At 45.0% G+C, this 26,979-nt stretch overlaps 3 protein-coding genes and 2 long non-coding RNA genes across 16 annotated transcripts in view; 3 read left to right on the top strand and 2 right to left on the bottom strand.

Moving 5' to 3' along the window:
• The window catches only part of LOC129157291 (zinc finger protein 271-like), a 146,372-nt gene that overhangs the window by 100,492 nt on the left and 18,901 nt on the right, over window positions 1-26,979 (bottom strand). The gene's annotated exons all lie outside the window — the stretch shown is intronic.
• LOC139062215 (uncharacterized) lies at window positions 6,101-8,111 on the top strand. The gene is made up of 3 exons (XR_011515814.1): window positions 6,101-7,143; window positions 7,696-7,798; window positions 7,974-8,111. It is a non-coding gene; the product is annotated as an uncharacterized lncRNA (long non-coding RNA).
• LOC139062214 (uncharacterized) lies at window positions 8,128-10,138 on the top strand. Its single transcript, XR_011515813.1, has 3 exons — window positions 8,128-8,709; window positions 8,785-9,003; window positions 10,002-10,138. It is a non-coding gene; the product is annotated as an uncharacterized lncRNA (long non-coding RNA).
• Window positions 14,429-22,008, bottom strand: LOC139062203 (G2/M phase-specific E3 ubiquitin-protein ligase-like). Its single transcript, XM_070542951.1, has 11 exons — window positions 18,304-22,008; window positions 17,914-18,223; window positions 17,726-17,814; window positions 16,620-16,685; window positions 16,368-16,435; window positions 16,201-16,293; window positions 15,789-16,099; window positions 15,499-15,677; window positions 15,201-15,373; window positions 14,900-15,114; window positions 14,429-14,810 (listed from the first exon to the last, which is right to left on the bottom strand). Exons 2-11 carry the CDS (start codon window positions 18,206-18,208, stop codon window positions 14,575-14,577), a joined length of 1,725 nt encoding a protein of 574 aa, XP_070399052.1. The 5' UTR covers window positions 18,209-18,223; window positions 18,304-22,008; the 3' UTR covers window positions 14,429-14,574.
• Window positions 25,632-26,861, top strand: LOC139062265 (zinc finger BED domain-containing protein 5-like). The gene has a single exon (XM_070543135.1). It carries the CDS (start codon window positions 25,632-25,634, stop codon window positions 26,859-26,861), a length of 1,230 nt encoding a protein of 409 aa, XP_070399236.1.

The following is a 26,979-nucleotide window of genomic DNA, read 5'->3' as shown; positions in this document are numbered from 1 at the left end:
TTCTCAAACAGAGGAACAACAGGATATTGTTTCAAAAAAATCAAAACAGCAGCAGTTCTTTTCAACATTACAAAAAACACATTTAATAATAATACATTTTATTTCAAAGCGCCTTTCAGGACACCCAAGGTCACTTTACACAAAACACGTAATAAAATACAATAAAACAATAATAAAACCCAAAGAAGAAAAAACAGAGAGAAACATTTCAATAAAATCAGAGGTTGTAGGCAGATTTAAACATGTGTGTTTTGAGTTTTGATTGGAAAAGGGTAAAACTGTCGACGTTCCTGATGTCTGGGGGAAGTGAGTTCCAGAGTCGAGGAGCAGAGCGGCTGAAAGCTCTGCTCCCCATGGTAGCAAGACGGGCAGAAGGAACCGCAAGATGGATGGAAGAAGAAGATCTGAGTGAACGGGATGGGGTGTGAATACTTATAAGGTCTGAGATATATGGAGGAGAGAGGTTGTGGATTGCTTTGAAGGTATGGAGGAGAATTTTGAAGATGGACCTGAATTTAACTGGGAGCCAGTGAAGCTGCTGGAGAACCGGGGTGATGTGGTGAAAGGAAGGGGTTCTGGTGATAATACGGGCTGCTGAATTCTGGACCAGTTGCAGTTTATGAAGGAGTTTGTTGGGGAGACCATAAAGAAGTGAATTGCAATAGTCGATACGGGAGGTGACGAGGCTGTGGACGAGAATGGCGGCAGTGTGAGGGGTCAGTGAGGGGCGGAGACGGTTTATGGAACGTAGATGGAAGTATGCTGACCGAATTAAGTTATTAATGTGAGCCTGAAAAGAAAGTGAGCTGTCAAGAATGACACCCAGACTCTTGACGTGAGGTGAGGGGGAGACTATGGCGCTGTCAATAGTTAAAGAAAAGCTGTCAGATGTTGAGAGGGTGGAGTTAGTGCCAACAAGAAGAAGTTCAGTTTTATTGCCGTTGAGTTTGAGGAAATTAGAGGTGAACCATGATTTGATTTCAGAGAGGCAGAGTGTAAGGGAGGATGGTGGGAGAGTTGAGTTGGGCTTACTGGAAATGTAGAGCTGGGTGTCATCTGCAAAGCAGTGAAACTGGATATTGAATTTGCGGAAGATTTTGCCGATAGGGAGGAGATATACTATGAAGAGGAGGGGCCCCAGAACAGAGCCCTGGGGCACACCTGACTTGACTGGGGAGGGTTCTGAGGTAAAGGATTTTAACTGGATGAACTGAGTGCGGCCAGTAAGGTAAGATTGAAACCAGCGGAGGGGGGTGTGAGTGATGCCTAAGGAAGAGAGTCTATTAAGGAGGATGGGATGAGAAATGGTGTCAAAGGCCGCACTCAGATCGAGGAGAATAAGAATAGAGATTAAACCAGAATCAGCAGCAATGAGTAGGTCGTTAGTGATCTTGATGAGAGCTGTTTCTGTGCTGTGGTGGGGACGGAAGCCAGACTGAAACTGTTCATAAAGGTTATTGCGGGTGAGATGTGAATGGAGCTGAGATGCAACAGATTCTCAAGGACTTTGGAAATGAAGGGAAGATGGGAAATGGGACGGAGGTTATTGAAATCATTGGGATCTAAACCAGGTTTTTTTAGAATAGGGCTGACTGAAGCGGATTTGAATAGGGAGGGGACCGTACCAGAGGATAGTGAGGAATGAATAATGGCTGTTATAAAAGGGAGCAGAGAAGGAAGGCACGATTTAACTAAAACAGTTGGAATAGGGTCCAGTTGACAGGTGGAAGGTTTGGATTTGGTGATGTAATCTAATATTTCTGAGGGATGGGGAAGTTCAAAGGAGGAGAACGGAATGGTGGGTTCAAATAAATCAGGAGAGGGAGGGGAGGAATGAGGTAAAGAGAGATGGATTCTATTGACCTTATCATTAAAAAACTGAAGGAGAGAGTTACAGGTTTCTGAAGAGTAAAGATGGATGGGTAAGGAGTCGGGAGGCTGAAAAATGCTGTTCATGATGGAAAATAATGTTTTAGTGTTGCTGGAGTTGGACGAGATGAGACCGGAGTAATACTGAGATTTGGCATGGGAGATGGAGTCCTTGTAGAGAGAAATCTGAGCAGAATTCAAGTCTTTATGGATGGTGAGACCGGTTTTCTTGTAGAGTCTTTCAAGCCTCCGGTTGGTAGCTTTCATGGAGCGTAGGGCAGGGGTGAACCATGGAGCAGACCGAGTAAAATATACAGAGCGGGATTTGATGGGAGCAAATGAATTAAGGATAGAAACCAGACCGTTATTGTACTGAATGACAAGATCATCGGGAGTAGAGGACAAATTAGGGGTCAAGGTGGCAAAACTGGAGGACAGGGAGGCTAGATCAATGTCCTTAATATTACGAAAAGAAATGATACGTGGTGACTTGATGATGGAGAGACGGAGGGGAACAGAAAGGGAGATGAGGAAGTGGTCCGTGAAAGGGAGCGGGTCAGCTGTACAGTTGGAGGGGGTCAGACCGGAGCAGCAGATTAAAGTGCATGTGAGTGCACTTGCTGCAGAAATGTTTCACTGGACTATTTGGCAATGTTTGAACATTTGAACATGCTCAATGTTGACAGCCAGGGCAGTGTCCAGGTTTCCAAACCAGAGTAATAGCGAGGGTACTTTCCTCTTCGTCCTTTTCCCGTGAAGCCCACACAGTCTTTGTATAGACCGTGCTCAGACTTGAAGGTTGCAGAAAACCTGCTCCAGTGAATCTCACCTATTAACAAAATGATAATTAAATTAAGCCAATTAATTAACATCATTGGTCATTTATTACCATCCTGCCAGGCAAAGTGAGCCTTCTTCCTAAAAACAGGATCTGAAACAATGGTGATGAAGTGTTTGCAGGTCAGTGCCAATGACAGGTAATTGGTAAATTTGATATAGCACCTTCTAGAGTCCTGGAACCCCCCAAGGCGCTTTACAACACAATCAGTCATTCACCCATTCACACACACATTCACACACTGGTGGGGATGAGCTACAATGTAGCCACAGCTGCCCTGGGGCGCACTGACAGAGGCGAGGCTGCCGAGCACTGGCGCCACCGGTCCCTCCGACCACCACCAGCAGGCAAGGTGGGTTAAGTGTCTTGCCCAAGGACACAACGACAGCGACAGACTGAGCGGGGCTCGAACCTGCAACCTTCCGATCACAGGGCGAGCACTTAACTCCTGTGCCACCGTCGCCCGTAAGCTGCATCTCCTTCTGTTAGGATCACCTCCAGGAGCACAGCTTCAAGCACAAGTCTATGAAAACAACACACATGTGCACCGTGAGACTGTCATAAAATTACAAGACAACATGAATGTTTATTTATTTATTTTTGTCATTTAAAAGGAAAAGAAAGAACACAGTAATACCGAATCTCAATTATAGTAACCAAACAGGTGTAGGCTGAAGCCTAGCTTTTTATGCCTACCCTATTTACTCAATCACATTACTTCTAAAAAAAAAGAAATGACAATAATAAGATAAAAGTAATGTAATAATAAAAATGAGAGTGAGATAAAAATAATAATTATCAATCAATCAATCAAATATACTTTATTAATCCCAGAGGGAAATTAGAGTTTCAGTACACACAATTCAGAGATCAGACATACATGGGCAAGACACATGACAAGAATTGGTGAGTGTGGTCATTCGCAACCCTGAGTCGCGCTACCTTAATAGAGACAAGAGGGTTACATGAGGATTGGTTCAGGTGGAGGAAAAAAAGGCACTTCAGAGTTACCCTCCCACCAGGAGGGCAGCTTTGCTCTGCAAAAAAACACCTCAGACAGATATGCAACAGACTTCAGACAACACAACATAAGTGTCCACTAGGTGGGGTGGTGGGTTGGAACTATCCCAACTTCAGTTCCTGCAGCCACGAAGCAGCGCATGTCACCTCAGTGTGGATAGGGGGAGGAGCATTGAGGGTTGGAGGGTTGCAGTGACCCTGGAACGTTTCAGCGGCCTTCCCGCAGTCCCGCCCAGGCTGGGAAAGGAGACAGAGTTGAGTTGCCATAGCGACGGCACATTCCACATATCTTCTGAGGGGGTAGTTTTCGTTGGAGCCTTGCAGGCTCAAGGACGCCAGATTCCGATTAGAAATTGTTTTGGGGCCAGACAGAGATAATTTCCTCTCTGTCTTACAGTTTGTCTGTCCTCACATAGGCGGAGATCCCAGGGGGGATGGGGGGGACGTGTCCCCCCCTCACACAAAGTTGTCCCCCCCACAAAAGTTATTGTAAACACATAAATGCTATCAGTAAACCTGTATTGTTTCCTAAAACCACTACATAAAAGTTAGTCTGCAAATACAAAACAATGTGTTTTTAATTGTTGAGAAATTATAATCCCCCCCCCCCCCCCCCCCCCCAATTCCTCAAGTTGGTACGGCCAGTCCACACACGCTGTTTCCAATGGGCGGGGCTGCCGGCTCTACCCCGCTCACAGCTTCACAGCAGCCCGCAGGCTCACAGGAGGCAGGAATCAAAAAGCCAGCGGTTTCCAGCAGTAAGTCATTTATCACACGCTTGTTCTACAAACTTAAATATGTATGTCAAATGTGGTCATAAATGTCAAACATAGACACCGATTATCTTTAGATTTTGATCACCGGTCGGAGATCCCTTTATGACAGACTACCACCACCACAGTAAAAAAAAAAAAAAAAAAGTTGTCACTTCATGTTCTCTGGTCATTCCAGGATTATTTCGCTATTATTATTCCATTCGCTAAGGTGATCAAAAGTTCCTTTTTCCGGACACGTACGCTTTCACGGTCTGCCCCTGGAATCTGCGGAGCATTTATAGATCGATGAAAATGTCCGCGTTTCATCCTATTTAGCAGATGAATATGGTAGAATCAAAACTAACTGGTCCGATGTATGGAAAACCACAGCGTTTAACCGCTCTTATCACGTCTTCCCCAGGCTCTGCAGTTGTTTACAATATGTCAAAGTGCCGGTGCACCGTGCAGCTTAGGGATGAACCGGGATGAACTGGTAGCAGCAAATGTGTGGTGGAGGCAAAGCTCTCAGTGTAAAAGAACGTAGACACAAAAACACTATGAAAACTGAGAAAAGTGAGAGATCGGTTAAACTGAAAGATAAACTATAGAGTATGTATATGTTTAGTGTATTTGTAAAGTAAATGTTTTTAATTTTTGTTATTAAAGTTAAACAAATACTTCAAGAATATATTTTTTAGATTTTGTGTATCTTTCGTTCAGTAGGACTTAGATAAAGTTATTAAATATTACAGAATTATTCTCTAATAGCCTACAAACATTTCTATGATTTATTAAAGAGATTTCAGTCATTTTGGTACTTGACTTGTGAAAGCTGATTTGAAGTTTGTTATTTTTTTCTAGACATATTTAGAAGGAAAATTTCAAATGTATTCAAATCAATATGGAACTATTTGGGGTTTAGTAGCTTTCATGTTATGTGATTTAATAAAATTTTAATTTGACATTTATGTTCTTTCTCTTTGTTGTGAAAAAGTTTGATATGTTTTAGTACTTAAAATTAATGCTTTGCATCCGTCCACACGTGTAGCTGCTGGTCAGCTAATAGCCGTGTCATTTCAGGACATGTTGCTTCAACTATTAACGATCTACTTTATTCTGAATGTCCTATTCCGTTTTAGGCCACAGTCTTGTTATTGAAATGAAAACAAAAAGAAAGGATGCTTATGAAGATGTACAAAATTGTCAAGATATTGTTGTTGATCAATATCCTCCAGCTCCGTTCTAATGACAATATCCCATGTAGTGAACCTGATTAGGCTCTTTTAATAATGTAGAGTAATGGTTTATGCTCTTTTATGAACGAGGAACCATCCTACATATTTTATAGTTTAAGAAGACTCAAAGGTTGTTTTCATCGATAAACTGCCGATAATATCCGTGGGTCTGTGTTTCAGTTCAATGAAGAGACAATCTGAAAGTTAAAAAATTTAATTCTTCAAATTAAACTAATGATTTACATCAACATTGGCAACTTTGTTGAACAATCTTTAACAGTTGATATTGTAAGCTTGCACAAATAGACCTGGTGTGGGAAGTGCTGAAGGTTGAGTGTGATGTGATGTGATTATGGATGCGTGTGTGTGAAATGTAGTGAAAATTGAGAATAAGGTGAGATGAATGCGTGTGTGCATCTGATTTTGCTTCAGGAAGAAACAGGTGTCTGAGTGAAAAGTGATGGTTTGAATAAACTTAGGTTTTGTTGGAAAAGATGCATCAGACGCTATCTCTCGTGGACTGCCTCACCCTATTCGGACCCTCCTTTTAGACCCGGGACGTCAAAGGACGATGTTTCATCCAGGGGTGACACCTCGGCTGACAGAGAAGACGAAGGCGTGCTGCAACCCGGTCCAGGAGATGACCTCGGTACACGTGATGATGAAGCGTTTGCAGATGCGCTTTCTTAAGTTTAATTACTCAGAAAATCAAAGACTCTGGACGAGTCTGCGTTAGCGGTTGTAATTCAGCTATCCTGTTTGGCTTGACAGGAATAGCGTGAGAGGGGGGGAAAGAAAGGAGCCAGTGGGCTCCGTTCCCCCGTTAGCGGTTGTTCACACGTCCTCTCTCTCCCGTTGTCAAACACGACTGAATCATGAACTGAAAAACTTACCAAAAGCCTTTCTCTTCTCAAAGCAAAACGTGTGCGTCAGCAAATGTGTTTTGGAGTTTACTGTGAGAGCAGATGTGTGTGTGAAGGTGGTTAACAATAACATCCTCAGAACATTATTTAATTAAGCAGTGATTCATTAGTTATTATGATTACCCAAAGCATAATAATCATTCATTTGATTAAACACATTTATAATGAGCAAAATGATAATGATTATTCTTTAACATTAAAATAAAGAAAAGGAAGTTTAAGACTTGTTAAGTTATGACTACTTCCATGGGAACAACATCTTCTGGCACGAAGCTGCAGGTGGCAGATGTTATGGTTTCTCCCAGACTCGCTGGCGTTCAGGTCTTAATCTGTGGGTGAAAGTTCTCAGCGAACCAGCTCTTGACCCAGCCGAGTCAAATGACCTTTGGCACAGAAAACCCATATTTCCTCACGTTACACCCATCTGTGTGTGTGTTGCTGTTCAACTGTCAGCAGACCAGGTCAGTTGAAATGGCAGAGAAACGAAAAACGGCAGACATCAGGTATCGCTAAATCTCCAAAACTCATCTCATGGTTATCTTCTGTAATTCAGTTCAAATGAACTTGAGCGATATTAACTACAAACTGCATTCTTACAGATATTTAGAGATGTGAGTAATAGATATAACTGTTATGAGACAGTAGACACCGTAGCTGCAGATAAGGAAATGCTTAAATTTTATGCTGCAGTTAAGTTTGTAACAGATCTGTAAACTTTCTTCACAAAATTAGGCCGAACTGAAGTTAATCTACTTATTTAATAAGAATCCTCACCAAAATAAAAAAATATGTAATTGAGTTGTATTGAGGAAAATAAATTGAAGATTAAAATGTGAAATTCTAAGTGCAACATTCTGTCACAGAAGGGTTCATTTGATTTTATTTTTTATAATTTGGGCTGATTTTTACCTTTGTAATCGTCATATCCTGTGCATCCATGTTCCAAGTGTCAGTTTGCTGTACTGGCCCCTGAGGACAACATATGTAGCCGTTGCACATAAAGTTAGTTGTCTAAACTTACTTACTAAACCTTGTCCTTTTTCTCTTTTTTACAGAATATGTTTTGTCCATTTTGCGGGAGAAATCTTCTGACTCTCCAGTCATACTGTGGCCTATGTGGCAGAAATATTGAGTTTTTAAGAAGTCACCAAGCAGAAGGTAAATGTTTTATTAATGCTGTTTTTATTTAACGTTGAATAACAAAAATAAAGCTAAATAACCTACAACTATGTCCTGCTTTATATAATAATTAACAATTGTCTAAAACAGGCTACCAAAGTGTGTAAATGCTGTGGATGTTGTGTCTATATAGTTTTCATATTCTCATTCACAGGTTCTCAAGCAACAGAGGTGGAAGGACTTATCCATAAGTATTTTACTGAGGGTCATACTTTAGAAGTAATAACTGATTTCCTGGCGATAAGGCACAATATTTCATTGAGTCTCAGCTCTTTAAAAAGAAGACTACGGGATGCAGACCTTACTAGGAGAATTAACTACACTCCAGTTGCTACTGTGCGGGCGGCTATAGTCGAGGAACTTCAAGGATCTGGCAAACTTTTGGGCTACCGAGCAATGTGGCAGATTCTGAAACAAAAATACTCGTTCACTGTCTGAAGAAAAGATGTAATGCTCCTCATGAGAGAAGTTGATCCATCTGGGATAGAAAATCGTTTGAGAAGAAGGTTTGCCAGAAGAACATACCATTCATTGGGACCAAATGAAGTCTGGCATGTTGATGGGTATGATAAACCGAAACCTTTTGGAATTGGAATCAGTGGCTGTATTGATGGATTTTCAAGAAAGATTATGTGGCTCACTTGTGGAAAATCCAACAAAGATCCTAATGTGATTGCCCAAAACTATATCAATTGTGTTGCTGAGTTTGGTGTTTTTCCATCACGTCTTCGCACCGACTGTGGCACAGAAAATGGACTTATGGCAGCACTTCAATGTTGCTTGAGATCAGAGCAAACAGATGAATTTGCAGGAGCCAGAAGTCATATGTATGGCACATCAATGTCTAACCAGCGCATTGAAAGCTGGTGGTCCTACTTTCGCAAGCAAAGGTTTTTATCTCCAACTTTTTTTATTGTTCAAATGTACAAAACAACAACAGCTTACAATGTGTGTTATCATACTAGGATTCAATTTTGGTTGGAGCTGTTTGGTGACCTGAGGGAGAGGCATCTGTTTAATGGCAGCAGTGACCACACAAGGCTGCTCCAGGACTGTTTTCTGGATATCCTGCAGGAAGAACTGAACGAACATAAGCAATACTGGAACACTCACGTTATTCGTCCTGTTCGACAGTCTAAATGCCCATCTGGGAGACCAGAAGCAATGTATTATTTGCCTCACAGGTTAGTACGGCAAGTTATGTTGAAAGAAAAAAATGACTGAAATCTTTCATTACAGTGACGCTGAATCTCCATGGTGAAATCTTGATTATACAGCCTCTACGACAGGGGTGGGCAATCCTGGTCATTTAGGGCCTGTATCCAGCATATTTACATTTTTTCCTGCTCCAACACACCTGATTCCTCAGAACACACCAGTTCATCAGTTCACCAAGCTCAGCAGAAGTCTGTTAATCAGTCGTGTTGGAGCAGACAAACCCCTGAAAATGTAGGATAGCAGCATTTGAGGACCAGGGCTGCAGATCTGTGCTCTAAGAGATTGTCTAGCAGACTACAGTATGCATTTTTTAAGAATCGATTTGCAGGTGACTCATGACTACAGGACCCTCAAGAGCACCTTTTGTGATGCTGTAATTTTAACCCCCCAACGTGTCAAAGAAGATACATCCATACTTATCTCTGCATCACTCAGGGTAGGGAACCTGGTCCTGGAATACAACTATCCTGCATGAATTGTTGGTTATTTTTTACCTTGCTGCTGCAAACTTCTCAGTCAGCTCTGAGGAAGTTTGCAGCCGTGAACGAAACTGTCAGCAAGATAAAAAATAAACCTTTTCTGTGTTATTAAAAAGAACCAACAATGCAGTTAGAAAAGCAACACAGCTAGAACATACCAAAGAACTATCCAGCATGTTTTACTTTCTTCCCTGCTTCAACACACCTGATTTTGATCTACAGAGCCTGATGAGCTGCTGAACAGGTCAGTCAACTGTGTGGGATAGTTGCTCACCAGGACCAGTGTTCCCTACCCCTGCAACTTCTTAGCTGTGTATTATAGCTTTAACATTGTAGTTTTGCCTTTGTATGTGGATTTTTTTTTGTTTGTAACAAGGAAATCAGATCATTTGCATCTGAATTATAATTCAATTTGAAATGGGAAAAGATTGTAACGTGCCAATAGATGATTAATGTCAGTATTTTATTTTTTTATTTCTTCCCAGATTTAATGCAAATAATTGTGGATTTGCAGCATCTACACACACCCTGAACCAGATTCGAAGCCTCATTCCAGCACCATCATCTGCTGTTGTCGAGGATGATCAGCAAATATGCTTTGAGGGACTGCAGAGACAAAGTGGTTTGCCACGTCCTCTACGATGGGAATCGGCTGTAGACAACTACTTAACCTTGAAGAACATGGCAGAATTATAATATAACCTGTCAGGTGAGATCTTAGACTGCTTATAAACAAACTTGAACTATTAAAAAAATGTCAAAGGAAAATGTATTAAAAGGGTTTAAATAAGAGTAAATATGTGAAATCAAAGACTGTGCTTTTAAAAAAAATGCATCAAACTCTCTCTTGTACTATTTTTATCTCTGGAACTGCATTTTCCAAACCCCTCATCTAGGAGATACAAATTATGATCTCTCAAGCCAGGAGAAGATAAAAGGGCAACACCTTTATCTGTAAATGTGAGTGTAAAAAATAAACAAATGTGGGCCAAAGGACAATTCAGCTACAATAAATTGGTTTAGTGATCGCTTCAGTACAGAAAACAGGACCAGTTCTACAAGGGCATTGGCCCATCTATATTCTTCAACCACCCATACTTGAGTGACACAGCTGGTCTTGATGTAGTGATGCTAATGATCTAGTTTTCCAGGCCATGCTGGTGCCGTGTTTTAGAATATGAATATAGTGTTTGTAAATTCCTTTCACCTCTATGCTATGCTGCTGGCATTGTCGGAAAAATAGATAAGACATACTTGCATTTTTTTCAACCTTACTTGTATTTTAATTTGCAATGTTTTTGATTGTTGTGGCACCATTTAGCAGTCTTTTGATGTATGTATTTTCATCAGAAATTCTTTGTTTTGTATTAAAGTATTTGTGGTATTCATGTGGAAAAGTAAAAAAAACAAACAACTGTCCAGCCATTGTTTTTATTTTGTTCATAGCTCTAACAAAACGACATCAACAAATCTAAAGACGTTTTACCTCAAGAACTTTGAAATTATGTGAAAATCTTTGAAAGTGTTCACATTAACATTTAATTATCTCATAGAAACAGAAACCAAACAGTGTGAAAATCCTGTTGAATTTTTCTATTCCAGATGATTAGTTTTATTTACATCCTGAAAGCTCCTCCTTGAACCGTCACCTTATCGTGGTGGAGGAGTTTGAGTGCCCTAATGATCCAAGGAGCTATGTTGTCTGGGGCACTTAGTGCCCCTGGTAGGGTCTCCCATGACAAATTGGTCTTCGGTGAAGGGTGAGACAAAGAACGGTTCGAAGGATCTTTCATGGCGGTGAAAACGAAGAGTCGGAGTACCCGGCCCGGAGGGTTACCGGGGTCCCACCCTGGAGCCAGGCCTGGGGTTGGGGCCCGTGAGCGAGCGCCTGGTGGCCGGGCTTTCGCCCATGGGGCCCGGCCGGGCCCAGCCCGAACCGGATACATGGGCTCGTCCAACTGTGGACCCACCACCTGCAGGAGGAACATGAAGGGTCCGGTGCAATGTGAATCGGGTGGCAGACCAAGGCGGGAGCCTTGGCGGTCCAATCCCCGGACAAGAAAACTAGTTTTTGGGACATGGAACGTCACCTCGCTGGCGGGGAAGGAGCCGGAGCTTGTGGCAGAGGTTGAGCGGTACCGGCTAGATATAGTCGGACTCACCTCGACACATTGCATTGGCTCTGGAACCCGAGACCTGGAGAGGGGTTGGACACTCTACTTTGCTGGAGTTGCTCCGGGTGAGAGGCGGAGGGCTGGGGTTGGCTTTTTGTTAGCCCCGAGACTCTCTGCCTGTGTGTTGGGGTTTACCCCGGGGGACAAGAGGGTAGCTTCCTTGCGCCTTCGGGTCGGGGAACGGGTCCTGACTGTTGTTTGTGCTTATGGGCCAAATATCAGTTCAGAGTACCCACCCTTTTTGGAGTCCCTGGGACGAGTGCTAGATAGTGCTCCATCAGGGGACTCCATTGTCCTGCTGGGGGACTTCAATGCTCACGTGGGCAATGACAGCTTGACCTGGAGGGGTGTGATTGGGAGGAACGGCCCACCTGATCAGAACTCGAGCGGTGTTTTGTTATTGGACTTCTGTGCAAGCCGCAGTTTGGCCATAACGAACACCATGTTCGAACATAAGGATGCCCACCGGTACACTTGGTACCAGGGCAGCCTAGGTCACAGGTCGATGATAGATTTTGTAGTCGTATCATCTGACCTGCGGCCGTATGTTTTGGACACCCGAGTGAAGAGAGGGGCGGAGCTGTCAACTGATCACCACCTGGTGGTGAGTTGGATCAGATGGCAAGGGAACATGCCGCGTAGACCTGGCAGACCCAAACGCATAGTGAGGGTCTGCTGGGAACGCCTGGCAGAAGAACCTGTCAAGACGGTCTTCAACTCCCACCTCCGGCAGAGCTTTGACCACGTCCCGAGAGCAGTGGGGGACATTGAGTCCGAGTGGGCCTTGTTCCACTCTGCGATTGTCGAGGCGGCTGTTGCTAGCTGTGGTCGTAAGGTGGCCGGTGCCAGTCGTGGTGGCAACCCCCGTACCCGCTGGTGGACACCAGAGGTTCGGGGAGCCGTCAGGCTGAAGAAGGAGGCCTACAGGGCGTGGCTGGTCTGTGGGTCTCCGGAGGCAGCAGACAGGTACCGGATAGCCAAGCGGGGTGCAGCAGTGGCAGTTGCCGAGGCAAAATCTCGGGCGTGGGAGGAGTTTGGTGAGGCCATGGAGAAAGACTATCGATCGGCTCCAAAGAGGTTCTGGCAAACTGTCCGGCGCCTCAGGAGAGGAAGGCAGCAACTCGCTCACACTGTTTACAGTGGGGATGGGGAGCTGCTGACGTCAACTGAGGCTATAGTCGGACGGTGGAAGGAATACTTTGAGGAGCTCCTCAATCCCACCAATGCGCATTCCGAGGAGGAACCAGAGCTGGGAGGCCTGGGGATGGACTGTCCGATCTCGGGGGCAGAAGTTGCTGAGGTAGTCAAACAACTACACAGCGGCGGAGCCCCGGGGGCGGATGAGGTTCGTCCTGGGTATCTCAAGGCTATGGATGTTGTAGGGCTGTCATGGTTGACACGTCTCTACAACATTGCGTGGTCATCGGGGGCAGTTCCTAGGGAGTGGCAGACCGGGGTGGTGGTCCCCATCTTTAAGAAGGGTGACCTGAGGGTGTGTTCCAACTATAGGGGGATCACACTCCTCAGCCTCCCTGGAAAGGTCTACGCCAAGGTACTGGAGAGGAGGGTCCGATCGATAGTTGAATCTCAGATAGAGGAGGAGCAATGTGGTTTTCGTCCTGGCCGTGGAACTGTGGACCAGCTCTATACCCTTGCAAGGGTGATGGAGGGGGCATGGGAGTTTGCCCAACCAATCCACATGTGCTTTGTGGATTTGGAGAAGGCTTATGACCGTGTCCCCAGGGGCACCCTGTGGGGGACGCTCCAGGAGTATGGGGTGGGTGGCTTTCTGTTAAGGGCCATTCAGTCCCTTTACCAGAGGAGCGTGAGTTTGGTCCGCATAGCCGGTAGTAAGTCGGACCTGTTCCCAGTGAGGGTTGGACTCCGCCAGGGCTGCCCTTTGTCACCGGTTCTGTTCATCACTTTTATGGACAGAATTTCTAGACGCAGCCGTGGTGTGGAGTGTGTCGAGTTTGGTGGCAGGAGAATCTCGTCTCTGCTTTTTGCGGATGATGTGGTCCTCCTAGCTTCATCCAGCTCTGACCTTCAGCTCTTGCTGGGTAGGTTCGCGGCCGAATGTGAAGCGGCTGGGATGAGGATCAGCACCTCCAAATCTGAGACCATGGTTCTCGACCGGAAAAGGGTGGCTTGCCACCTCCGGGTCGGGGGAGAGGTCCTACCTCAAGTGGAGGAGTTTAAGTATCTCGGGGTCTTGTTCACGAGTGAGGGTAGGAGGGATCGGGAGATCGACAGGCGGATTGGTTCGGCGTCTGCAGTGATGCGGACGCTGAGCCGATCTGTCGTGGGGAAGAGGGAGCTGAGCCAGAAAGCCAGGCTCTCGATTTACCGGTCGATCTACGTCCCAATCCTCACCTATGGTCATGAGCTTTGGGTAATGACCGAAAGAACGAGATCGCGGATACAAGCGGCCGAAATGAGTTTCCTCCGTAGGGTGGCCGGGCTCAGCCTTAGAGATAGGGTGAGGAGCTCGGACATTCGGGAGGGACTCGGAGTAGAACCGCTGCTCCTCCGGATCGAAAGGAGCCAGTTGAGGTGGTTTGGGCATCTGGTCAGGATGCCTCCTGGACGCCTCCCCGGGGAGGTGTTTCGGGCATGTCCTGCCGGCAGAAGGCCCCCGGGTCGACCCAGGACACGTTGGAGAAGTTACATCTCCAATCTGGTCCGGGAACGCCTTGGGGTCCTGCCGGAGGAGCTGGTGGACAAGGCCGGGGAGAGGACGGCCTGGAGCTCCCTAGTTGGGATGCTGCCCCCGCGACCCGGACCCGGATAAGCGGAGGAAGACGACGACGACGACGACGACATCCTGAAAGACTCACCTGTCATACCAACATGTTTAATCTTTGGCATTTTTCAAATCTGTATTTCAATAGCACCCAAAACCAGGTGAATTCTTGATTCCAAAGTTCATGTTTGCTTTAAAAGTCTTGTAATTGTCTAAGAGGGGCAGCTTCAGGGTGTTAGCACACGTATTTGCCGTGGGGAACTTTGAACTTGTGTCGAACTGAAGACGCGGCTGAGGATCCACACCAGCGGGAGGTATGCATGGCAGACCTGTAGCAAACATGAAGATCTCCTCCAGGGTAACTGAACTGTCATTTTCTAAAATCAAACACAAATTAACAGAAATTATCAACCCAAAAAAAGAGATACAATGGTAATTCATACTAATTACATTTTTATTGACTTACCTTCACAATCAAGGAGATAGTCTCCCCAGAAACTTCTTGTTTGGTCTTCCTGGGTCCTCCTGTTGCTTCCACCTGGACTAAGCTGAGGCTGAAATAGGTCTTCGATTCCTGCAGCAGATAACTTTTCATTTGATTGACAGAGAACGGGGGTCAGAACTGCAGGGTGTTGTTGTAGAGCAGTTAGAAACTGCAAACTTGAAAGGCCATCCTTGAACCTACAATAGTATGTTGGGTTTTAAATTTTAATGAGTAATGTCATGTTTTCCACTTAAATCCTTTTCCTACAGTAAGATAATATTACCTTTCAACAGCTCTGTGGTTCTTGTCTAGGATATACCATCTAAGGTAATCCTTGATCACCGAGTGCTTTTCCTGCAACGACGAAACCCGTCTGAAACAACCAGCAGTCTGCAACATGGTGCTGTTCTGTACCATCTGGTCCTGTAGGTTCTCCAGTGAAGATGCATTTTCAATCTAAAAACAAGGTGGCTGTCACTGATTAAAAATTGATACCAACATCGTGAGAAATCATGTTTAAAGTAAACAAAGCTGCTTTCTTTAATAAAACGTCTCCTCTACCTAAATGTCAATAACCCTACCTGCTGTAGCACTTTCCCTATTTCTTCATCTGTTATGTCCCCTATAGATGCACTGAAACTGGAATGCCCTGAGATGTGGTTGACTAGATCCTCCGATAGAAAGTTTGGGCCAGGTCCACCATGAACAATGGACACAGGTATCATCTTCCCTGCCAAACCATATTCATCCTCTCTGATTGCTGCTCAGGGAAATTAAAAGCAATGAAAAATTAAATTGGTTGCCATATTACACTACAGTTCATTTGATTGGTTAAATGTCATTTAACTTATAATATTACCCACTGGTGTACCTGTAGAGTTGTAGACACGGTAGCGTCTGTTTTCAGGACCATCAAATATGGGTCGTTGGTTCAGCCTTTCCATTAGTAAAGAGAGGAATTCCCTTTTGGGGCCACCTGTATCAAGACCATCCTCCAACCTGCCTCCATCGTCAGAAAACTTTACAAGAAGGTCTTTTTCTGCAGAGAATGTGCTTCTTTTAAATCCTCTCACAGCTCCATCCCAAATGTCAGAGCGGCAAATGTTAAATCTGCTGACTGAGTGATGATCAATCTGAAGAGCCAGGTTTGCAATAACCTCTGATACAGATAGTTGTTGCATCCTATCACAACACAAATCATTGTCATGTTACTTTTCATATAAATATATTTTTTAATGCATGATTGCATAACCAAAGTAATAATATAGAACATTTTTTCTTACTCTGCATCCCTCTGAGAATGTGTACTGCCCTCCTCACTGCTAGAATCCTCCTGATTCTCTGCTACAATTGGAGCATAGAGTTCTGTGTACTTGCTGTTTAAAAACATTTAATATAATTATACACTGTGGATAATGTCTTCAAGCATTATATAAATAGGAAATAATACCTGTAGCATGTAGTTTCCATGGCACGGATAGATGGTGATGGGCCTTCTTCTGCGTCCGAAAGTAAAACCTGTTCAGACAATAAAAAAGATTTTTAGAAAGAAGCTAAATATGGAAAAGTTTAAGTGTAGAAGATAAGTTTAAAAAGTTATTCTGTGAATATGTAGGTCAATTTATAGAATAAAGTAATAATTTCTGTTATGAAACATTCAGATGTGAAAAACATACTATAACATTAAGAATCTGAATATTACCTCCTCCAAGTCAGTGTGTGATACTCCCCTTTCAGGGCTGGAACTGGTCAAGGCAGTATTCCTTAGCTGAAAAAAAAACACCACTGTATTAAAGTGAGTGTTTTCAATTCTGGGCCTGGAGGGCCGATATCCAGCACATTTTAATTTTAACACACTTGATTTGGATCAGCAGGTGATCAACAGGTATCTGCAGAGCCTGACGAGCTGCTGCACAGGTGATTCAACCACTGAATCAAGTGTGTTGGAGCAGTGAAACCACAAAAATGTGCTGAATACCAACCCTCCAGGCCTTGAATTATATACCCGATTTAAAGGTTGAACATGGAACAGACATTATAGCAACATCTAGTGTTTAGAGGTAGTAGTGCAACAACAGAACACACTTTCCAGCCATCAGGGTGTTGGTTCACTGCAGATACGTTGTGACCAGCCAGTACCATGTCCAGTAAAGAATTGTACAAGGACTAATTTCTACCACATTTATGTTACAACAGTATTTAACGTTAGAACATCGTCTCGACTCAGAATTAGCTGCTTGACTTGCTATTTCACACCGTCTCAACCTGGCCTTGCCAAGCAAACTTTTTACCGCAACAATATCCCCTATTGGCTGGTACATTTAAACATAAACTCAGTGTTGTGCCATATCTTTTAAAGGACATACTGGACATTCATTCTGCACACCTCTAAATACCACGTGGAGGTAGTATTATTTTTTAAATATGGCTTTTCACTAAAAAAGAGCCTGCAGCAGCTCAGGAGGTAGAGCGGGTTGTCTCATGATCGGAGGGGTCATGGAGTGTGTGACAACTTATGTTATCATTGATCCTATCGTCTAATCTCACAGCTGAAACAAGCACCCTTAATAATCTGTGCACAGGTAGCTTACCGATGCTGTAGTAAAACAAAAGGTATAATAATTTATTATTAATAAAACCTTGTTGCAGCACTAAAGCATAAAAATGAGATTTTTCAATAAATATGCTAAATATTTACATAAGAATTGTTTTGTCATATTCTATACTGAGTATACAATATATAAATAATGTAATGAATATCACACATAAAATCACTTGGAGGAAAATGGAGTTGCAGTTTACACTCACCCCTGTATCAGTTGGACTGAAGTCAGAAACACCTGTAATGATAACTTCTGAATCAGATATTTCAGACTCTGTGCCTGAGCTGGACTGATCTGTTAAATAAAAGATAAAACACAAAATCACATTACTTACACTATTAATTCTGAGCGCACATATAATTTTGTTCTGTTATTAATGTTATTGTCATTTACAATAGGAAAGATAATCCTCAAGTTTACAGATGTAAACTGTGATGCGCTGATAAGCCTTCCCTAGTGCATCCTTGAAACCCTTTAGAGTGAATGGTGTTTCTGTTCCTGGGATGTTAACTATCTTTGTACCATCTGGATAAAGCAGAGCATAGGAGGCACTTCCCAACTGTTTATTAAAGTCCTTCATCTTTTGCACAGCAGCTTGTTGCAAATGTTCAGCATCAATCTCTGGATTCACAACAAGGGGGAGGGCTGTACCCCTTACAGGTTTCAGTATTCCATCCTTCAATTGCATAAGAGCAACTGAAATCTGTAGAAAAACAGAGACAACATGAACATTCTATGCTGAAAAAAAGCAATGCAACAAACTAACCAATCTGCAGAAGTCACCTTGACATTGTTTTCTTTGTGCTGTGTTTTCTTCCTCTTGAAACAGGACTGTCTCTCCTTCTCTTTTAACACCCGGAAATTGCGGAATGATTCCACAACAGATTTTTCAGATTTTACTGGGTCAATATGTTAAAATAAATCACAAAATATATTTCATAGATCACCAGTGTGTATTCATTCATATTGGGATCAATTAAATGACTATAGCCCACTGTACAATTAAGTCTCACTTTGGTTACAAAAAATGAACGATTGTAATTTAGTACACTACCTTCTGTTGAAACAGTCTCAACAGGACACAAGAATTTTACATCCTTGCCACATGAACAGCAGAATGTTGAGTGTGATTGCAGAAAAAATCCACAAAAAGGGCAATACATTGCTCCCTGTAATAAAAACAGACAAATATTAGGACAAAAGTCTACATTTGACAAACATTCTTTAATGTATATTTTCCTAACATGTTACGCTACAGAACTTCTAGGAGAGGGAAGACGGTTGTTGGATATGGTTTAACTCTAGTTTAATTAACGTTAATTTAACTTTTTAGAAATTTGTGTTAAGCCCGCTCAATGTCAAAGTATAGTTCCATAGATTAGTTTGTTCGTAATTGTCAGTCTGGCTAAGAGCTCTCGTCACTTATGCTTGCTGAGTAGTTTATAGCTTATTATTTTCTTTATAATCTTTGCCGGGTGTCGTTGCTATATTACGACGTGGCTATTTTACGAGCGCTAAACTTGATATATACGGTGAAACCCCTTTCGTTCCAACACAACACAATAAAGTCATTTATCTTTAAAACAACATACTTCAACACTACGTTAACTGAACGATATCAACGTTTTACTTACTTTTCCACTCGAAAACTCCTGCTATCGTATTTGTTTGTTGTGGTGCTTCTTCTTCTTTCTCTTCATCAACAATGTGGCGCATTACCACCAACTACTGGTTCCGGTTTTAGCGGGACTTCCGTAGTCGCGTCATTTCCGTTTTAGCAGAACTTCCGTTGTAGCTTTCGTTGTGTTGTGTTGTGGGTTTCGTTGTGTTGTGTTGTGGGTTTCGTTGTGTTGTGTTGTGGGTTTCGTTGTGTTGTGGGTTTCGTTGTGTTGTGTTGTGGGTTTCGTTGTGTTGTGTTGTGGGTTTCGTTGTGTTGTGGGTTTCGTTGTGTTGTGTTGTGGGTTTCGTTGTGTTGTGTTGTGGGTTTCGTTGTGTTGTGTTGTGGGTTTCGTTGTGTTGTGTTGTGGGTTTCGTTGTGTTGTGGGTTTCGTTGTGTTGTGTTGTGGGTTTCGTTGTGTTGTGGGTTTCGTTGTGTTGTGGGTTTCGTTGTGTTGTGTTGTGGGTTTCGTTGTGTTGTGTTGTGGGTTTCGTTGTGTTGTGTTGTGGGTTTCGTTGTGTTGTGTTGTGGGTTTCGTTGTGTTGTGGCTTTTGTAATTTGATGACCCTTCTGGGCCACTGTACCAGAGAGGTCTGAAACAGCGGGCCAGACAGAAGCAGGCTTCCCCCAAAAACCAGCTAAGTGTTTCCTTTATTGGAGAGCAAGGCATTGATGAAGGAGCACTACGCCGAGAGTTCCTAACCGGTATGTATTCCTTGCTAATGTCAACATACCAACTTTGAATATAGTTGAAAACTGTCATTTCTTTTTCCCCAATAGAAATGATGCGAGGCCTTGAGTTGAACTTATTTGAAGGAGTTTCATGAAAAGGCAAAAACCCCAAATACAGTATCTCTTACTACCAGGAAAACAGATACAGGTATGTACAGTATGATGCTGCTCTACAGTGTAACTTGGCTTGTTTTGTGATCAGGATCTGTGGGGAGATCATTGCCACCAGCTTGGTTCAAGCAGGACCAGCACCGAATTTCTTTTCTACTTGGTGCTACCATTTCTTGCGTCCTGGACAAATAACAAATGAAGATGTGCCAGAGGTGACTGATACGGCAATCCAGAACCTGATTCAGGAGGTAAATTAAACAGAATAATTTATTTTCTGTAAATTGTACTAACAAGTGTTTCTGATTGAAGGTGGAACGTGCCGAAGAAGACGCACTGACAGACCTTTCTGATGCCATTGTAGCATGTGGCTACACCGGTCCAATTCACAGCGATCGCAAAAAGGCCATCATTGAGTATGTTAATGTAGCATTAAACAAGTCATGCAATTTTTAAAAACGAGTTATTACAAGTTCATTATTCTTTTTACTAGGGCCATCAGTTTGCATCCAGTGATGAGACTCAAACCGATGCTAAGTCAGCTTAGAGAAGGACTGGCCATCTAGGGTTTGGATGAGCTGTTGCCACAACACCACCAGGCACCTCAGCCCCTCTTTCTTCCTGGGAACCTTAAACAGGTAAGTACAAATTCTTTAGGCCTCTGCAAAAAAATATGTCCATTACAAAAACGTATAGGAAATGCAGAGAAGCTGAAGCTGTTTTTGTTCCATCAACAGTTCGAATCGATTCTTATAAAAATACTAAGAATCAAATCGATTCACAAGTACAAGAATCTGTTTGTTTAACATAGTTTGCCCCAATTTATTTTTTACAGCTATAATTTTTTTACAGACAGCAATTTTAAGTTTTCTTTAAGGAAGCTGTCAAATGTATTTTTTGTTCTAATATCATGACAATGAAGTTTTACATATTTTTTAGTGGTATACATCTTCATTTTCTTATATTAATTTAGCTCTGCAGGATAAGCAGAAGTAAAATTTGTATAACTGAAAAATGTCCTGTATTTATTTGAGTTCTTAAGTAATCATAAGAATAGTCCATTACCTACGTGATAGCTGCAGCCCTAACAGTTTTATCTTTTTAATTCACAGTATGTTTAAAAACGTCTTTTGTAGGTGGATGCAGACTTCGTTGTGGAGGCACTGGCTCCTCAGTACAATGACAATGGATCAGTAAGACACAAAGGAAGTGGACATGATCAACTTTTTGCAGGACCTCTTGCAAAACCTGGAAGAAGGAGGTAGCCACAGAACCATGCAGGATTATTCTACTTTTACTGCTCATAATGCTTAGCTCTTTTTAAAATTGTTATGTTCAGCGCCTTGGGCTCCTGTAAAGGCAGTGGAAGGTGTTACATAAATAAAAATTTATTGATTGAGAAAATTTTGAAGCGTCAGAGACCATTGTGTTTCACCCAATCCCCCATCAAAGAATAAAAAAAAAATTAAAAAAAATTATAAATATATTTGTTTTGAAACTGATTTAGCCATTACACCTTAATTAGACCAGGGGTTCCCATTTCCGGGGTCGCGACCCCCCCGGGGGTCGCAATACGCCCCTGCTGGGTCGCGAAACAAGGCGCTTTACGGCAGTTCAATTTGCGACCGACGGGTTACCCCTCCTTGAACCGTCACCTTATCGTGGTGGAGGAGTTTGAGTGCCCTAATGATCCTAGGAGCTATGTTGTCTGGGGCACTTAGTGCCCCTGGTAGGGTCTCCCATGACAAATTGGTCTTAGGTGAAGGGTGAGACAAAGAACGGTTCGAAGGATCTTTCATGGCGGTTAAAACGAAGAGTCGGAGTACCCGGCCCGGAGGGTTACCGGGGTCCCACCCTGGAGCCAGGCCTGGGGTTGGGGCCCGTGAGCGAGCGCCTGGTGGCCGGGCTTTCGCCCATGGGGCCTGGCCGGGCCCAGCCCGAACCGGATACATGGGCTCGTCCAACTGTGGACCCACCACCCGCAGGAGGAACATGAAGGGTCCGGTGCAATGCGAATCGGGTGGCAGACCAAGGCGGGAGCCTTGGCGGTCCAATCCCCGGACAAGAAAACTAGTTTTTGGGACATGGAACGTCACCTCGCTGGCGGGGAAGGAGCCGGAGCTTGTGGCAGAGGTTGAGCGGTACCGGCTAGATATAGTCGGACTCACCTCGACACATTGCATTGGCTCTGGAACCCGAGACCTGGAGAGGGGTTGGACACTCTACTTTGCTGGAGTTGCTCCGGGTGAGAGGCGGAGGGCTGGGGTTGGCTTTTTGTTAGCCCCGAGACTCTCTGCCTGTGTGTTGGGGTTTACCCTGGGGGACAAGAGGGTAGCTTCCTTGCGCCTTCGGGTCGGGGAACGGGTCCTGACTGTTGTTTGTGCTTATGGGCCAAATATCAGTTCAGAGTACCCACCCTTTTTGGAGTCCCTGGGACGAGTGCTAGATAGTGCTCCATCAGGGGACTCCATTGTCCTGCTGGGGGACTTCAATGCTCACGTGGGCAATGACAGCTTGACCTGGAAGGGTGTGATTGGGAGGAACGGCCCACCTAATCTGAACTCGAGCAGTGTTTTGTTATTGGACTTCTGTGCAAGCCGCAGTTTGGCCATAACGAACACCATGTTCGAACATAAGGATGCCCACCGGTACACTTGGTACCAGGGCAGCCTAGGTCACAGGTCGATGATAGATTTTGTAGTCGTATCATCTGACCTGCGGCCGTATGTTTTGGACACCCGAGTGAAGAGAGGGGCGGAGCTGTCAACTGATCACCACCTGGTGGTGAGTTGGATCAGATGGCAAGGGAACATGCCGCGTAGACCTGGCAGACCCAAACGCATAGTGAGGGTCTGCTGGGAACGCCTGGCAGAAGAACCTGTCAAGACGGTCTTCAACTCCCACCTCCGGCAGAGCTTTGACCACGTCCCGAGAGCAGTGGGGGACATTGAGTCAGAGTGGGCCTTGTTCCACTCTGCGATTGTCGAGGCGGCTGTTGCTAGCTGTGGTCGTAAGGTGGCCGGTGCCAGTCGTGGTGGCAACCCCCGTACCCGCTGGTGGACACCAGAGGTTCGGGGAGCCGTCAGGCTGAAGAAGGAGGCCTACAGGGCGTGGCTGGTCTGTGGGTCTCCGGAGGCAGCAGACAGGTACCGGATAGCCAAGCGGGATGCAGCAGTGGCAGTTGCCGAGGCAAAATCTCGGGCATGGGGGGAGTTTGGTGAGGCCATGGAGAAAGACTATCGATCGGCTCCAAAGAGGTTCTGGCAAACTGTCCGGCGCCTCAGGAGAGGAAGGCAGCAACTCGCTCACACTGTTTACAATGGGGATGGGGAGCTGCTGACGTCAACTGAGGCTATAGTCGGACGGTGGAAGGAATACTTTGAGGAGCTCCTCAATCCCACCAATGCGCATTCCGAGGAGGAACCAGAGCTGGGAGGCCTGGGGATGGACTGTCCGATCTCGGGGGCAGAAGTTGCTGAGGTAGTCAAACAACTACACAGCGGCGGAGCCCCGGGGGCGGATGAGGTTCGTCCTGGGTATCTCAAGGCTATGGATGTTGTAGGGCTGTCATGGTTGACACGTCTCTACAACATTGCGTGGTCATCGGGGGCAGTTCCTAGGGAGTGGCAGACCGGGGTGGTGGTCCCCATCTTTAAGAAGGGTGACCTGAGGGTGTGTTCCAACTATAGGGGGATCACACTCCTCAGCCTCCCTGGAAAGGTCTACTCCAAGGTACTGGAGAGGAGGGTCCGATCGATAGTTGAATCTCAGATAGAGGAGGAGCAATGTGGTTTTCGTCCTGGCCGTGGAACTGTGGACCAGCTCTATACCCTTGCAAGGGTGATGGAGGGGGCATGGGAGTTTGCCCAACCAATCCACATGTGCTTTGTGGATTTGGAGAAGGCTTATGACCGTGTCCCCAGGGGCACCCTGTGGGGGACGCTCCAGGAGTATGGGGTGGGTGGCTTTCTGTTAAGGGCCATTCAGTCCCTTTACCAGAGGAGCGTGAGTTTGGTCCGCATAGCCGGTAGTAAGTCGGACCTGTTCCCAGTGAGGGTTGGACTCCGCCAGGGCTGCCCTTTGTCACCGGTTCTGTTCATCACTTTTATGGACAGAATTTCTAGACGCAGCCGTGGTGTGGAGTGTGTCGAGTTTGGTGGCAGGAGAATCTCGTCTCTGCTTTTTGCGGATGATGTGGTCCTCCTAGCTTCATCCAGCTCTGACCTTCAGCTCTTGCTGGGTAGGTTCGCGGCCGAATGTGAAGCGGCTGGGATGAGGATCAGCACCTCCAAATCTGAGACCATGGTTCTCGACCGGAAAAGGGTGGCTTGCCACCTCCGGGTCGGGGGAGAGGTCCTACCTCAAGTGGAGGAGTTTAAGTATCTCGGGGTCTTGTTCACGAGTGAGGGTAGGAGGGATCGGGAGATCGACAGGCGGATTGGTTCGGCGTCTGCAGTGATGCGGACGCTGAGCCAATCTGTCGTGGGGAAGAGGGAGCTGAGCCAGAAAGCCAGGCTCTCGATTTACCGGTCGATCTACGTCCCAATCCTCACCTATGGTCATGAGCTTTGGGTAATGACCGAAAGAACGAGATCGCGGATACAAGCGGCCGAAATGAGTTTCCTCCGTAGGGTGGCCGGGCTCAGCCTTAGAGATAGGGTGAGGAGCTCGGACATTCGGGAGGGACTCGGAGTAGAACCGCTGCTCCTCCGGATCGAAAGGAGCCAGTTGAGGTGGTTTGGGCATCTGGTCAGGATGCCTCCTGGACGCCTCCCCGGGGAGGTGTTTCGGGCATGTCCTGCCGGCAGAAGGCCCCCGGGTCGACCCAGGACACGTTGGAGAGGTTACATCTCCAATCTGGTCCGGGAACGCCTTGGGGTCCTGCCGGAGGAGCTGGTGGACAAGGCCGGGGAGAGGACGGCCTGGAGCTCCCTAGTTGGGATGCTGCCCCCGCGACCCGGACCCAGATAAGCGGAGGAAGACGACGACGATGGGTTACTTTGCAGCGCCGCGGTAAACACGTTTCTTCTGAACAACTGAAATATTCCAAAAAGTTTTACGGTAATATGGTTTTTATGCAATATGAAGCGCTGGTTAACACCGATTAGAGACAACAAACAGAAGCCAACTGATCATGCAGCAGCAGCAGACCATGCAGCAGACTCAGAGAACAGCGGGGATCCGCCTTCCACATCTGAGGCGGGAGGAGGAGCCCATAAGCTGCTGCGTAAGGCGCAGCTGAATCAGACTTCGCCTAAATTTCGCAGGTATCGAGAGGAATATATCCAGTATGGATTTACGTGCACTGTTATAAACGAAATACAATACCCCCAATGTGTATTGTGCACTGAGTTGCTTGCAAATGAGAGCTTTAAGCCTGCAAAAATGCTCCGACATTTGAAAACTAAGCACTCCTCATTTGCAGCTAAACCAGCAGACTTCTTCCGTCGAAAAGAGAGAGCATTTCAAAGCCAAAAGAAAGTTATGACCAACCAGAAAACAATCTCTGCAAAAGCTCTAAAGGCATCATATGAGGTGGCATATTTAATTGCACAGGCAAAAAAAAAAAACGCACACAATTGGAGAGATCCTAATAAAACCTGCTGCCATCGCAATGAGCCAAATAATGCATGGAGATAAACAAGCCCAGGAGCTGAAAGCGGTCCCGCTGTCTGATGGGACAATATCCCGGCGCATCACAGAGATGGCGCAGGACATCAAGTCTCAGTTGACTGACAGAGTCAAGAGAGGAAAATACGCTTTGCAGTTAGATGAATCCATAGACGTCGCAAACTCTGCACAGCTGCTCGTTTTTGTCAGATACAGTTTTGATGGAAAACTTCACGAGGACATGCGGTTTTGCACCACACTGTCAGCAAAGTGCACAGGTGAGGACATTTTCACAGAAATTGATAAAAAAATGAAAGAGGAGGGGCTGTCTTGGGATGAATGCATCAGTGTGTGCACAGATGGTGCTGCAGCAATGCTGGGGAAAAATAAAGGACTTAAAGCAAGAGTTGTACAAGTGGCCCCACACATAAACTTTACGCACTGCATTATCCACAGAGAAGTTCTGGCGAGTAAATCGCTAGACCCAGAGCTTAAAACGGTGCTTGAGAGTGCAACAAAAATTGTCAACCACATAAAATCCCGTCCTCTGAACACAAGACTGTTTGCTGCTCTCTGCAACGAAATGGGATCAGAGCATCAAAGTCTGCTTTTCCACACAGAAGTCAGGTGGCTGTCACGGGGAAACGTTCTCAGGCGCTTGTTTGAGCTGCGGGATGAGGTGCGCCTATTTTTGTTGGAGCACGGATCTCACCTTGCTGCCCATCTGACTGATCCTGACTGGTTAACAAGGCTAGCATACTTGGCCTATATATTTGACAAGCTGAATGGGTTAAACACATCACTACAAGTTGAAAACGCAAACATCATGTCACTGAATGACAAAATTAATGCATTCAAAAGGAAACTGGATCGGTGGTCTGCACGAGTAAAAACGGGCTGTTTTGACATGTTTCCTGAACTGGAGGAGTTCATGGAGGAAAATGATTTGTGTGTTAACACCGTTAAGGGGTATATCACCATGCACCTTCAACCCCTCTTGGAACACTTTATCAAGTTTTTTCCTGAGGAAACAGCTCCAGAAAAATATGACTGGATAAGATCCCCGTTCACCGTAACAAGCACACATCGTTTGTCATCCGACATTGAGGACGCACTGGTTGAACTGTCAAGCGACCGCACCTTAAAGAGCGCTTTTAACTCAAAGATGCTCGCTGAGATCTGGATTTCAGTTGAGAATATCCACAGCTTTCTAAGGCTGCGATTGACATTCTGATGCCGTTTGGCTCCACATACCTGTGTGAAAAGACTTTCTCACCCCTCACATATATTAAAAATAAATACAGATCACGTCTTAACGTGCAGGATGATCTTCGAGTGGCCATCTCTAAAAT

Source organism: Nothobranchius furzeri, chromosome 12 (genome assembly GCF_043380555.1).
Source record: "Nothobranchius furzeri strain GRZ-AD chromosome 12, NfurGRZ-RIMD1, whole genome shotgun sequence".
Taxonomy (NCBI): Eukaryota; Metazoa; Chordata; class Actinopteri; order Cyprinodontiformes; family Nothobranchiidae; genus Nothobranchius; species Nothobranchius furzeri.
This window is presented reverse-complemented; position numbering and strand designations above follow the sequence as displayed.

Bases quoted from the DNA above. Each gene is read 5' to 3' on its own strand.
- LOC139062203 (XM_070542951.1), bottom strand. From the start codon at position 18,208: ATGCAATTGAAGGATGGAATACTGAAACCTGTAAGGGGTACAGCCCTC. The intron at 16,436-16,619 runs GTAATATTCAGA...TTGTCTGAACAG, and splicing joins CACACACTGACTTGGAGGAG to GTTTTACTTTCGGACGCAGA. The intron at 16,100-16,200 runs GTAAGAAAAAAT...GTGTTGTGATAG, and splicing joins CATTCTCAGAGGGATGCAGA to GATGCAACAACTATCTGTAT.
- LOC139062265 (XM_070543135.1), top strand. From the start codon at position 25,632: ATGAGCCAAATAATGCATGGAGATAAACAAGCCCAGGAGCTGAAAGCG.